This window comes from Meles meles, chromosome 1 (genome assembly GCF_922984935.1).
Source record: "Meles meles chromosome 1, mMelMel3.1 paternal haplotype, whole genome shotgun sequence".
Lineage (NCBI taxonomy): Eukaryota > Metazoa > Chordata > Mammalia > Carnivora > Mustelidae > Meles > Meles meles.
The window spans coordinates 54,180,987-54,193,798 of NC_060066.1; the positions used below are offsets into that span (position 1 = coordinate 54,180,987).

Genomic DNA, 12,812 nt, shown 5'->3' on the forward strand with positions numbered 1-12,812 from the left:
GTGTGAACTGTGTTTTTTGAAAGCTATAATAAATGCTTTCCACTGCTCTGGGAGAAGAAATCCAAATAAGCATTTATTTGCTCTGGAATTCATATGATCTCATTTGATTTGAAGACCTTAAGAATCTGTCCCCCAATATATTCAAAATAGTAAGCTATCCATTGTGCTGGGGGCTTGTGCATTCCCACTGTATGTTGTAGGTGAGGGAAACAAAGTCCTAGACAACAGAGACCCAGCACGTCCCACACACCCCTCCCTGACTCTGCTCAAAGCCTCCCTCCCGACACGCATGCATTACAAGACCCTGTCACTTCATGTGAGAAGTTGTTTCAGAACACACCATTCTCTCTGCAGGAGGACAAAGCACCCCATGCCTGTGTTCCCCGTCTGAAGGACTGACAGACTCCATCAGCGTGTGTCACTTCGTGCGCCCACCATGGGCCCCCCGGGGAGCATGCTGAGCAGTGGGCAAGTGCAGGTCGTCCTGTGGGGCAGTTTGGCTGCTGTTGCCGCTTTCTTCCTCATCGGCTTCCTGATTTTTCTGTGCTCCAGTTGTGACAGGTGAGAGCCAAGGGGTATCCAGTGGAACCCTAAAATAACCCATTCCCTGTACCCAGATGATTCTTCACCTGAAAAGCATGTAGGAATTCCACTCTGCGAACATTCACAGAAACCCCTATATTAAAATTGACTTCTCTGCTGCAAAGCATCCCAGGACATTTTTTTGAGGTTGAGTGAAAATCTGTATCTGATTTTGCCAAGGAGCAACTGGAAGAAGCCTCATGTACAAAACTTCCCAGAATTAAATTCTTGCCGCTCTTCTGAGCACATCCTTGTTAAACTGTATGCTGTCTTTTGCCATCTATGCACATTTGAAAATCTTAAGTCTGATGTGTCTTAAAGGTACTCTTTTTGCTGCCCCTTGAGAGTTACTGAGAATTATTGCTGTTGCATGATTTGAAAGGATCATTTTATTAAAGACTGGTAATCTAGAACTACTGCTTCTTAAGAAACAGGTTAATTTTCCTGTGGGAGAGATGAACTGTATGAGAAATAATCATCTTGTCTTTTTTTAGAGTTAAGCTTCTTCTCCTCCACCCCTCCATGTCTCCCTCATATAAAATGTCTGTACTCTCCCAAAAGAGATCTTTGCTTAGGAGCAAAGTCCTTTCTAATGGGGAGTAATTTCCCAGGTGCTCAGACACTGTTAGGATGCTGACAGCCTCCGGGTGGATTGGTATGGACCAGCCAGTCCTCTTCCAAACCCTCCTCCCAGTGCCTTCAGGAGAGACCCTGAGGTCTCTGTCAAGAGGGGGGGAAGTCTCATTCTCTGAACCAAGTAGCCTCCTAATCCCTGCCCAGTTTGGACCTGGGGCTCTACAGCTTGGTCTGAGTCAGATCAGGAACGTGGCCTGCAGAAGAGTTTGCTCCCCTAGATGCAGGAGGGCCCGCCTGTAATTATTTACACTCCCACTAGGTGTCACTGTTGCCTTGTACATATGTGGGAAACGTAGTCTCTAGTACTGATGGCTTTCTTTAGACTGTCCTGAGTAAAAATAAATTCTATTTTTATTCGATGGACTTTTCCATAGACTGGAAGTACATATGACTCATCCAGAGAGCATGTATCCTTCCCGACGTGCCAAAATTTGTATTTTCTTTCATTATTTTTCCAGTCCCATGGCAGTGTGCAGTCAACTTAGCAAAGATCCTGAGTTAAGACAAACGAAGAGTAGAGAACTGTCTGGATTTTGTTTTTAAAAAAAGCAAAATCCTTTCTAGTATTCTAGATATGAACGTGCCTAGTCCTCTTGTTGTAAACTTGTATTTTCTAATCTGGGAGAAGAGGGAGACCCAGAGAGGTGGCAGAGACTTGACCCCCCGTCAGACCCTGACGCCTGCAAAGGAGTGATGGAGTCACTGTCCAGCTTTTGCTTCCTTGGCAAAATAAACCAGGATCTTAAAAGAGAGATTTAAGTGTTTATAAATATTCGGCTAGAAAAGGGGAGTGTATGTTTGATTTTAGATGGCATGTTTGATAATACAGCAATGTTTTATTTTTCATTTCAGAGAGAAGAAGCCGAGGCAGCACAGTGGGGACCATGAGAACCTGATGAACGTGGTGAGCCCATGTGCACATGTCTGTGTGTGCTTTAATACATCAGCCGCTTATCTGAGCACTGTACCCACGAGCTGCCAAGCTGAAGGAAACCAAGGGAGAGAACCCATCCAGAGCTTGCTGGCTGCCTAGGCTGTGCCCTTTCTCAGTAGGATTCTTATTCAGTGTGGCCAGAGGCCTGTGCAATTAGCCAGATTGGCTGGGAGAGTTTCTAAAATGAATGCACTCATGCCGCTGCCAGAGAGAGCCTTCGAGAGCTCCAGCCTACCTGCTACCGCAGGGCCGCCTCTGCCCAGCTCCAGCCTTGTACCCGTTTGCTACGTCTGTGTAACAAAGGACCATAGCCTGTGGGGCTTAAGTAACACATGGACTGTGTTGGAATCCTGGAGGCTAAAACTGGAGATCCACGAGGCTGGTTCTTCGGAGAGCTTGGAGGGCAAACCTGTTCCAGGCCATTCTCCTAGCTTTGGCAGTTTGCTGGCGGTCTTTGCCGCTCCTTGGTGCCGTCACTGTCATGTGCTGTTCTCACTGTGTCTCTCCACGTGGTCTCTCCGCTCTGCGTGTTTCTGTGCAAGCTTCCCCATTTGAAGGACTCCAGCATGACCTCATCCTGTATATGGCCCAGATGGGTTTCCACGATCCTCCTTTCTTAAGGGGCCCGGTCAAGCCCCTCAGATCCCCCCTGGTGAGGAACAGCATGAGCCTGCTGGTCCTGCCATGTTCTCTCCACTCAGGGTCATGCCTGGCTGAGCCACTCTAGCATCTGGGGATGGGGCCATCCCCATACTGGCAGGGCTGATGGCATCCGTCTTGCTTGAGCCCATGACAGTGTGAAAACAGAAGTGTTTCCAGTCCCTGGATTTCTCAAGATCAGGGAAAAACTGCTTTGGGGGACAGGGTGTGAAACATGGATTGGGCAGACAGGGGCAGAGCTTCCCCAGGAGGGGTTTCACTCCGGGTCTCTCCACCCTACAGAGGGGCAGGACTCTTGTATCCCCAGCAGCTGGGAGCCCCTGGGGTTTCCTAGCCTCCTCCTCTGGGCACATACATCACACCCACTGCTGTCCGGGGTTCTCAGCACCCAGGACCCTTTACCCTTTTCCCGTCTGTCAACCCACGTCTCAGCTGCGCCTCATGCCTCTGTTCCCACAGACTGCTGCTACGGCGATGTTGGGGGTGGGGGGGCTCTACTATTGCTCCTCCCACATGCAGGTCCCAGGAGCCGCTTTCTCCACCAGCCCCCATGCTCCTCAGTGCCAGGTGAGGTTAGGGCAGGAGTCCCCATGCCTCAGGACTATTTGAGGCTAGGATTTAGTGGTGGCTCTTCTGGGGCTCAAGGGAGAGGACCTGTCCTCCATGCTGGGTCCTTCCCGAGCAGCGGTTTTCAGGGAGTAGCCTGTGCTGCTGGCGCAGGGCCCAGAGAACTGTTAGCAAGCCCCCCACCGTGTGGTTCTGCTGGATGCTCCCGCCTGAGCACCCCCGTGGCAGACCTCCAGCGCCTGCTCGTCCGCCCCAGATCAGCAGCGGCTCTGGGTGTGAGGGAAGATGGTGGCAGGCAGGTGAAAAGAAGATGGAGATGCTCACGTACCACAGCCTTCACAACCCCACAGCCTCTTCTTACACGGGTGTGCACGAGAGAAAGAGCTCAAGAGTGCACATGTGCACAGGGGCAGTGGTGTGCGAGCTCACACATCCAGCCTGTCCACCCAGCTCTCTGTGAGAGCTTCTCTCTCAGCTTCTAAATCTTGTTCAACTTGCAGACTCGCCATTTAGCCCAAAGAAGCCCCTGTGGGCAGCCTCACCACCACCACCACCCCGCCCCCAATCCCAGCTCTTCTACATCCTGGCTCCCCGCTGAGCCCTAGAGCAGCCACCCTAAATCCTAGCTTCAATCAGTCCCAGGCACGGGTGCCCTGGAGTCTGCACCTGGAGCTACTGAGAGAGAGGGAGGCTCACTCCGGGCTCCCCTGCAGGATGTGTGTCATGGAAGCTGAGATTAGATGTGGTGGCTAGAACCTGTTACGCTATTTCAGCAGAGATGGGTTGGGATGCTGTTAGGAGCCAGAATGGGGGTCTTCCCCCTCCCCACCCCGCTGACTCCTGTCCAGGCGGGACCCTTCTGCGCTATGAGAGTCTGCACCTAACTCTTCAGTCAGGAGCAGCAGACTCACAGGAAGGGTCCATGACACAGCGTGAGCTGTTTGCTATTATTATTGTTGTTGTTGTTATTATTTGGTTCCCAGTAAGAAGTCAGAATTTATGAAGCTAACTGGCCAAGCTTCTGGGGCTGCTTATATCAGAAGTTTCCATGTGGACTCCAGGAACATGACCCAGCTGTGGCATCCTGGGTCACGCATGCCGTGTCTTCTGCGAGTAGGATGTGGGAACAGGTCACATTAGCAGTGATTCGGGCTGCTGCATCTCATTCCATTAACATCCCCACATTCGAGCCCAGCAGGAAAATGGTCAGTGCCGTTCTTTCCTCCAGGCTTCCTGACTCCGTGACAATAAGAAAGGTTTGCAGACCTGCTCTTTAGCATACGGTGTTCTTGCGAACCCTGACGCAGAGACTCGGCGAGCTATGAAACAAGTCGCAGACATCAGCGACGTTATCCCCTTCCTCCAGGTTGCAGTCTCTTCCCTTCAGATGGCGTGTTTCTGCTAAGAACAGCATCTCGCAGCCCCTGTGGCACAGCGATGAGCCTGCTGTCTGCGGAGTCCATTCTGACCAGCACGGGAGCTCTTGGTCTCCTTTTCACCTTGAACTAAAGGGACTGATCCTTTATGTCCCACCTGTAGCCCACTTGTAGACCACCGGGCAGAAAGCTCTGCAGATGGTCTTGGAAGATTCCCAGGGTGCTGAAGAGTCCGGGACCACTCTGTCTAGTAGAGCTCCTACCCCGATGGACGTGGTCCACGCCTGAGCTGGTGCAACAGCCGCGAGCACCTGATAGCTGCGGAGCATTCCCAGTGTGGCGAGTTCAGCTGAGCAGCTCAGATCTGCTAGGTAGCACTTAAGTTTGAGTGGATCTGGGTTTCTGTTGTTTGTTTTAATTTGGAGAAAAAGCCATGACGACTGTCCTCTGCCTACAGTCTGATCCATGTGGCGTTTGCTTTGCAGCCTTCTGACAAGGAGATGTTCAGCCGTTCGGTTACCAGCCTGGCCACAGACGCGCCTGCCAGCAGCGAGCAGAACGGGATACTCACCAATGGCGACAGTAAGTTCCGCAAAGATACCGGCTTTCCACGCAGGCCTCATCTCCTGAGAAATAAGTCATTTCAGAATATGCAGCTCAAAAACTAGGCAGTGTGTTCTTGCTCACTCTTAGTATTCCTACCAGTTTCAGCACAAATAACCTCATTTGGATGAAAAGCTAATATTTATTCATTGGTTTCTCTGTGCCATTGCTCTAAGATTTGTATACTAGCTCATCCTTACACCACCCAGTAAGATTACTGTTATTAATAGTATTATTACTCCCTGTAAGATAGCCCTCGTTACAGCTTACGGGTGAAGAAACAGTGGCACGTTGCTGCTTCAACCAATTACCACAAACTCAGAGACTTAGAACAACAGAAAAGTATTAACTCAGAGCCCAAAGTCAGGGTACCAGCAGAGCTCCATTTCCTCCTGAAGGCTCTGGGGTGAATTCATTTCCTTACCTGTTTCAGCTTCTTGAGGCCATCAGCATTTCTTGATTCCTAGCCTTTCCCTCCATCTCCCTGTCTCTCTCCAACTCTCCCGCCTCCTGTCACTTCAAAGGACCCTCGTCATTACACTGGGCCCCTGGCTGCTCTCCCATCTCGGGCTCAGCGGATCGTTCACCTGCACCTCTGTGATGCTGAGATACACACAGCATTGCCTACCACTGTACTAGACATGGGCCCGGGCTCCAGGGGTCTTAGAGAACCAGGGTCTAGTCAGCAAAAACAAAGATTAAAACTCTTAAGTCATAAACACACACATACACACACATATAAGGACTATACATAGTATGTAAAGACCATATGTTATATAAAAAGTATATAATATATGCATGAATATAGATATTTAAGTACACATTTATACATATGTACTTATACTTTTTAAACTTCTATATAAAGACTATAAAATGGAACGACAGTCATTTAAGAATTGTTCGCTGCCATGCTAAGTATCAGAAGCACGGGGCTCGGCTTTGTTGATGCATGACGGATGATGATGATAATGATGCACTTTAACGGTCTCTGGCACGTAGTAGGCACTCAAAAGCATTTGACAAAGGGATGACTGAATCGTTTCTCACAGTGCATATCTATGGAAATCCAAGAATTTCACATTTGATTTTCTAATTTGAGGTAGAAATGGTAGGCGAAAGAGGCAGCAAGATGGAAGGAAGACCTTTAAAGAGCCATGGGTGGACCATCCCTTCGTACTTGCGGTTGAGGGTGCCTTTTGCCCCACTGTTTCCATCATGCCTGCCAAACAAAAGTGACCACTGAAAGGCAGATGGCTACCAATTATTCCCTCCAAACGGGAGGTGGCTACCATGTGTGCCCCCCAACTTTGGTGCCCAGCCTCTCACAGAGTCAGACCTCTGGCAACATTAGACACACTGCCTACAAGAATCCCACCAAGGAGCAATGAAAGTGTGAACCAAATTTATAGCTAAGACAGTTTATTAAACATTGTATTGGAAAGATGTAAAATAGCTGGCCCTAGTTTCAGCTGTGGTTGAAAAATCAACAATCATATCATCTACAATTTGCAGTGCAGAGTCAAATAAAAAGCAAGCACCTTGATTTAATTTGACTTTGCATGACCCACTTCACTGCAATAATTATTTAAGGGATAGTCTTTCTCCATTTTTAATACTTTTGCCGCTTCAGTCCTTTCAGAAGATAGTACTCTGACCTGCATGCAGCATTATGAGGAGGTCCAGACCTCAGCTTCGGATCTGCTGGACTCCCAGGACAGCACGGGGAAGCCAAAGTGTCACCAGAGCCGGGAACTGCCCAGAATTCCTCCTGACAGCGCAGTGGACACGATGCTCAACGCGAGGAGCATGGACGGGGACCAGGGCTTGGGGACGGAAGGGCCGTATGAAGTGCTCAAGGATAGTTCCTCCCAAGAGAATATGGTGGAGGACTGCTTGTATGAAACTGTGAAAGAAATAAAGGAGGTGGCAGCAGCCGTGAACCCAGGGAAAGGCCACAGCAGCAGGTCAAAGTCGACTTCCGCTTTGAAAGAGCTTCCGGGGCCCCAAGCCCTCGAGTCGGACTTTGCTGAGTATGCCTCGGTGGACAGAAACAAAAAGTGTCGACAGAGCGTTAACGCAGAGACTGTTCTCAGAAATTCATGCGACTTGGAAGAGGAGGCCCCACCACCTGTCCCCGTTAAACTTCTGGATGAGAATGAAAACCTTCAGGAGAAGGAAGAGAGCAAGACAGCGGAGGAGGGAGCGGCAGAGGGGACCAGCGAAACCAACAAGGTGGGCTCCTGTGGTTTTCTTTCATGTGTTTTTGTCATGAGTGGGCATCTAGCTACTCCTGGGGCTTTTACTGGCACGTCGTTCTGGGAAATATATACAAACACTTTGAGGTTCACTGAATGATGAAAGCTGTTTTAGCGTAAGCTGTGTTTGACTTATTTCCCCCTCCAAATAGTAAAATACTGAAAACTCATGCTTGTAAAATATTTCTCTGTTGGCACCTAACTTGGATATTTTCCAGTTTTTACATCATATTTAACTGGGACCAAATATTATTTTCTTAATTTTGAAGATCAGGAACTAAATGGAGACTAGACTCTTGGCCACAGAGTTATCCCTTCTGCTCGTTGCTGCCTCAAGCGACAGGGTGAGCTTTACCCTCCGCGACCCCAGAAGTCAGAGCACAGGAATACACGTGAAGGGGACAGACTCACAGGGGCCACTGGTGGTACCTGCTTCTATGCGCTTTTATAGGAATCAAGTAGATTTTATCTTGGGACAGTTTCAAAACAGTAGCCTACAACTCTTTTTTATTTTTTTTTAAGAAAAATATCTTTATTTTCTTGTTTTTTCCCCTTCATCCACCATTCCCAATCTCACTGCCCTCCTCCCATAGGCATCCATTCAATTTTTTTTTTTATTAACATATAACGCATTATTTGTTTCAGGGGTACAGGCCTGTGAATCATCAGTCTTACGCAATTCACAGCACTCACCATAACACATACCCTCCCCGGTGTCCATAACCCAGCCATCCTCTTCCTCTCCATACCCCCCAACCCCTAGCAACCCTCAGTTTGTTTCCTGAGATTAAGAGTCTCTTATGGTTTGCCTCCCTCCCCAGTTCCATTTTGTTTCGTTTTTTCCCTCCTTACCCCCCACAACCTCCCACCTCACCTCTCAAATTCCTCAAATCAGGGAGATCATATGATAATTTTCCTTCTCTGATTGACTTCCTTCGCTTAGCATAATACCCTCTAGTTCCATCCACGTTGCTGCAAATGGCAGGATTTTGGTTTTTTTTCATGGCTGCATCGTATTCCATTGTGTGTATGTGTGTGTGTGTGTGTGTGTGTGTGTACACACCACATCTTTATCCATTCATTTGTTAATGGACATCTACGTTCTTTCCATAGTAGCCTTAACTCTTAAGTTTAGATATTCAACAAAGCTCTGAAATGTATTAACAATGGCCGAGCAGGGGCACCTGGGTGGCTCAGTGGGTTAAAGCCTCTGCCTTCGGCTCAGGTCATGATCTCAGAGTCCTGGGATTGAGCCCCACATCGGGCTCTCTCTGCTCAGCAGGGAGCCTGCTTCCTCCTCTCTCTCTCCACCCGCCTCTCTGCCTACTTGTGATCTCTGCCCGTCAAATAAATGAATAATATCTTTAAAAAATTTTTATAAATAAATAAATAAATAAAACAATGGCCAAGCCTTCTCTCTTTCTGCGAACCAGGCCACAACAGCTTGAAATTCACATCTTCTGTTGTAAATATCTCCTTGGAATTTAACTAGGCCCAGTCTTCTTAGGCAACTACGATATAATTTCTATTCTCTATGTAGGAAAAAGCAAGGTTCTCTCATCTTAGGTTTTGGTAGGAAGGACAAGTAGGTCAGTCAATAGTAGCCTTAAAAAGGATCTGGAGTTCATGATCAAAATGTGAATCCTGGCTATGGTTATAGAGGTTATACCACGTAAGTCATTCTTCGCAGTATTCTCTGAATGCATTGCGACTTTCATATTTCCCATGAGATCAGCTGTTGAGAGCCTCAATATAGGTGTTTATGAACCTAGTCATGAAATGCAAAAATGCAGCCTAACATTTTGTCCTTCATATAAATTGTGCCTGGAGCAATTAAGGCTTTTTTACTTATAAGCACTTGAAAGATAAGAAGGTCAATTATCTAACCACTACTGATAAGCAGTTCTCCAGATTTCACATTAGAATCTGAAACGATCCATCTGGGAATCAGATTACTTTTCTGTAGTAATACAAGAATGAATAACCCATCATCTCCATTATAAACAATCCTAATTTTAAGCAATTCAGGGAACTTGAAATATTTAATATTCATTTTTTCATTCATGCACAAGAAGATTTTAGTGAGCACCAACTATGTGCCACACAATCTTTCAAGTGCTGAGAATACACTGGTCACCAAAACATACAAATGAACAAAAATTCCTGCCCCTGTGGAGCTTACACTTTAGTGGGGAGAGAGAGACATAAACAGACACATAAGTAAAGTATATGGTATTTTAGAAGGTTTTAAGGTTTACAGGGAAAAATTAGAATAAGGAGGACGAGGAAAGTAGAGTGGGAGTACAATTGTGAGTAGGTGGTCAGGGCATGCCTACTGTGAAAGTGGCATCTGAATGAAGATTCGTTCAAGGAATCGAGAAAGTTGGGGAAGAGCAGGTGGAGCAGGGAAGGGACAGCGCGAGGCGCTGAGGCTAGAGCTTGCCCGGCCCACCCAGGGAAGAGGAGGGCACAGGTGTAGCCGGAGAAGAGTGATAGAGAGAAAGGTAACCAAGGGCCCAATCCTTTGTGGCCTGTTCTCAAAATCTGAATAAAAAGGGGGTCGTTAGAAAATCTTGAGCAGAAGAACGGATTGCTCTTAAGTTTGGAAAAGATCGCCCCGAGTGTAGTGTCAAATTCAAGTGTCAAGGGTAGGAGAAAGGAGACCAATCAGGTGGGGATTCTCACAAACCAGACAAGAAAAGATGGTGGCCTGGAACAGGGCAGTAATGGGAGACACTAAACGAGAGCCAGGAGTTCTGCTGGTGGACCAGATGTGTAATGAAAGAAAGAAAAAATCATGATGAGTCCCAGGTTTGGCGTGAGCCTTTGAAAGGATAGAATCACCCTTAACTGAAATGAAGAGGAGGACTACAGGCAGGCAAGTTTTGGGAGAAGACTGGGTATTCCGTGCTAGACATGTTTTGTTTTAGACACATGCTGGATGCCTGAGTGGAAGCAGCAGAGAGCAGCTGGACGAATGAGCAGCCTTATGAGAAAAGGCCTGGGCTGCATTTGTACACTTGGAAGTCCTCAGCAGAAAGTATTTCCTAAAGCTATGACATTGAATGAAGTCATCGAATGAGTGTAAATGGCATCTAGAAGAGTTCCCAGGGCACAGGTCTGGGAAGGAAAAGGAACCAGCAGAGGACACCAAAATAGGAAAGAAAAACAGGGAAGTTCAATGTCCTGGAAGCCAAGTGAAGAAGGTGCAGGGACAGAGGAATGGCCACGATGCAGTGGATCAGAAAGTACAGGCTGAGGATTGACCGTCCCATTGGTTGCACAGTGGATATGGGTGTCCTTGGAGTGGCAGAGGGAGAAACTTGACTGAAATGGGTTTAGAGAGAGAATAGGAAGAGAAAAATTATTTGAGCAATTTCTCCAGACAACTCTTTTAGGAGGTTCTGCTATAAAGGGATAAGGCAATAGATGGAACTGGAAGAAGGGTTGTTTTGTTTTGTTTTTAGAAACAGATCAGCATGGTTTCACGTGGGTGGGAATGATTTCATAGTGAAGGAAAAGCTGATGGTGTAAAAAAAATGGGAGACTTGCTGGAGCACATATTCCTGAGTAGATGGGGAGGGCTAGGATCTCATGCATGGGGGGGGGGGGTCACCTTAAAGAGGGGCTTGGAGAGTTCTTTGGTGATGGGGAGGAAGGAAAACTCACGAATGCAGCAATGGGGGCAGATGGGTACAAGTTCATGGACATGTCTTCTGATTTCTTCAGTTTTCTCAGGGTCACCAGCTAAGACTAAGGATGGGTGAGAAGGTGTTGGAGTTTGGGGAGAGAGGAAAAAGTGGGAAGTGGACAGCAAGGAGAGCAGGGACTGGGTGTACGAGCAGGTGTGGTATGACAGGGAGCAGCATTAAGGACTCACGGGAGGGTTGAATTCACCAGCGATCGGGAAGAGCACTGGGTATTTAATACTACTGGGTATCGAAAAACATCACACAGATTTTTTATTGTTTATCTTCAGTTGCTTGACTATTTCTTTGTAGAAAAATTTCTTCCCTAAAAATCATTTGAAAACATTTTTATAGATAGATGTGTCACAACACATGCAAAAGAAAGGATGGATTATTAACCTCGAACTATACCTTCCCTTGGTGTGTGTTTATTTTAACAGAGATTTAGTTCATTGTCGTACAAGTCCCGGGAAGAGGATCCAACTCTCACAGAAGAAGAGGTGAGTTTTGTTGCTTTTTTTAAATAACCACAAAAGCTCTAAAGAGTTTCTCTCCTTGCATAAATGACTGTCATGTTACCCTTCTCCAAAAAAGCTAAAATACTCTCTTCAGCGTATGTCTGGAGATCAGGGTTTGGGGATGCTGGCTTTATAATGGTTCAGAGAGTGACTGGCAGAGGGTAAGACATGAAGGAAGAGAGGATAAACAGGTCACCTAAGTAAAAGAAACTGAAAAGGAAAGAAGCATCAGAAAAAAATAGAGGAGGGGAGAAAGTAGGATGAGAAGAGAGAAATTTATGATTGAGAGCTTAAGTGAGCAATCAAGAAGGCCACCTTTGAAAGAAATTAATCATGGGCTGGAAAAATACAGGAAATTGAACAGGTGGGTATAGGGAATTTAATCTAGTCTGGGAGATGGAGGAGGAAGGTTTTAATGAGGAATTTTGGAGGCCAAGAGTAGGTAACTCCAGGAAGTCCAATTCCAGGCTGGTTCGACAGTCAGACATAGCAGCCAACAGGAGAGGACTCTATTCTCCCAAGTACCAGGGCTAAATATTCACTGGTTAAACTTTTCAGTGAACCATTAAACATACACAATCCAGTACACACACACACACACACACACACACACACACACAGAGTCAAGCTAGGCTCAGAGAGCTGAACACCTTAATTTATCTGGCTATATATAGCTTCTGCCTAGAATTCCTAGTACTGTAAATTTGGTACATGTAGAAAAATGATGTGCATATGCAGGTACATCCCCTCCTACCATCACACTTTGCACAGACTATTAAAATAGGAAATAGACTATGATCCCACATTGGAAGTTCAAAGACCAGATGAGCTTTCCACAGGTAATGCTGCCCATTTGCTTCTGTGTGTCCTGCCCCTGGGAGTGGACCTGCCATCTAGCCACCTGGCCTTACAAGCCAGAACCTTGGACATCATCCTTCCCACCCCATTTCCTCACTGTCCTCAAACTCAGTCAGTAGCCAGCTCCCCTGGTT

At 46.9% G+C, this 12,812-nt stretch overlaps 1 protein-coding gene across 3 annotated transcripts in view; it reads left to right on the forward strand.

The window, feature by feature from the left end:
• Nucleotides 1-12,812, forward strand: part of PAG1 (phosphoprotein membrane anchor with glycosphingolipid microdomains 1) — a 137,605-nt gene that overhangs the window by 112,959 nt on the left and 11,834 nt on the right. For all 3 annotated transcript variants that reach the window (XR_006818392.1, XR_006818391.1, XM_046006051.1), the window contains exons 4-8: nt 355-561; nt 2,071-2,122; nt 5,241-5,337; nt 6,989-7,590; nt 11,743-11,802. Coding sequence is in view for 1 of the 3 variants with exons in the window: in XM_046006051.1 (XP_045862007.1) it covers nt 437-561; nt 2,071-2,122; nt 5,241-5,337; nt 6,989-7,590; nt 11,743-11,802 (936 nt within the window). In the remaining 2 variants the exon portion in view is untranslated. The remainder of the gene's footprint in view (nt 1-354; nt 562-2,070; nt 2,123-5,240; nt 5,338-6,988; nt 7,591-11,742; nt 11,803-12,812) is intronic.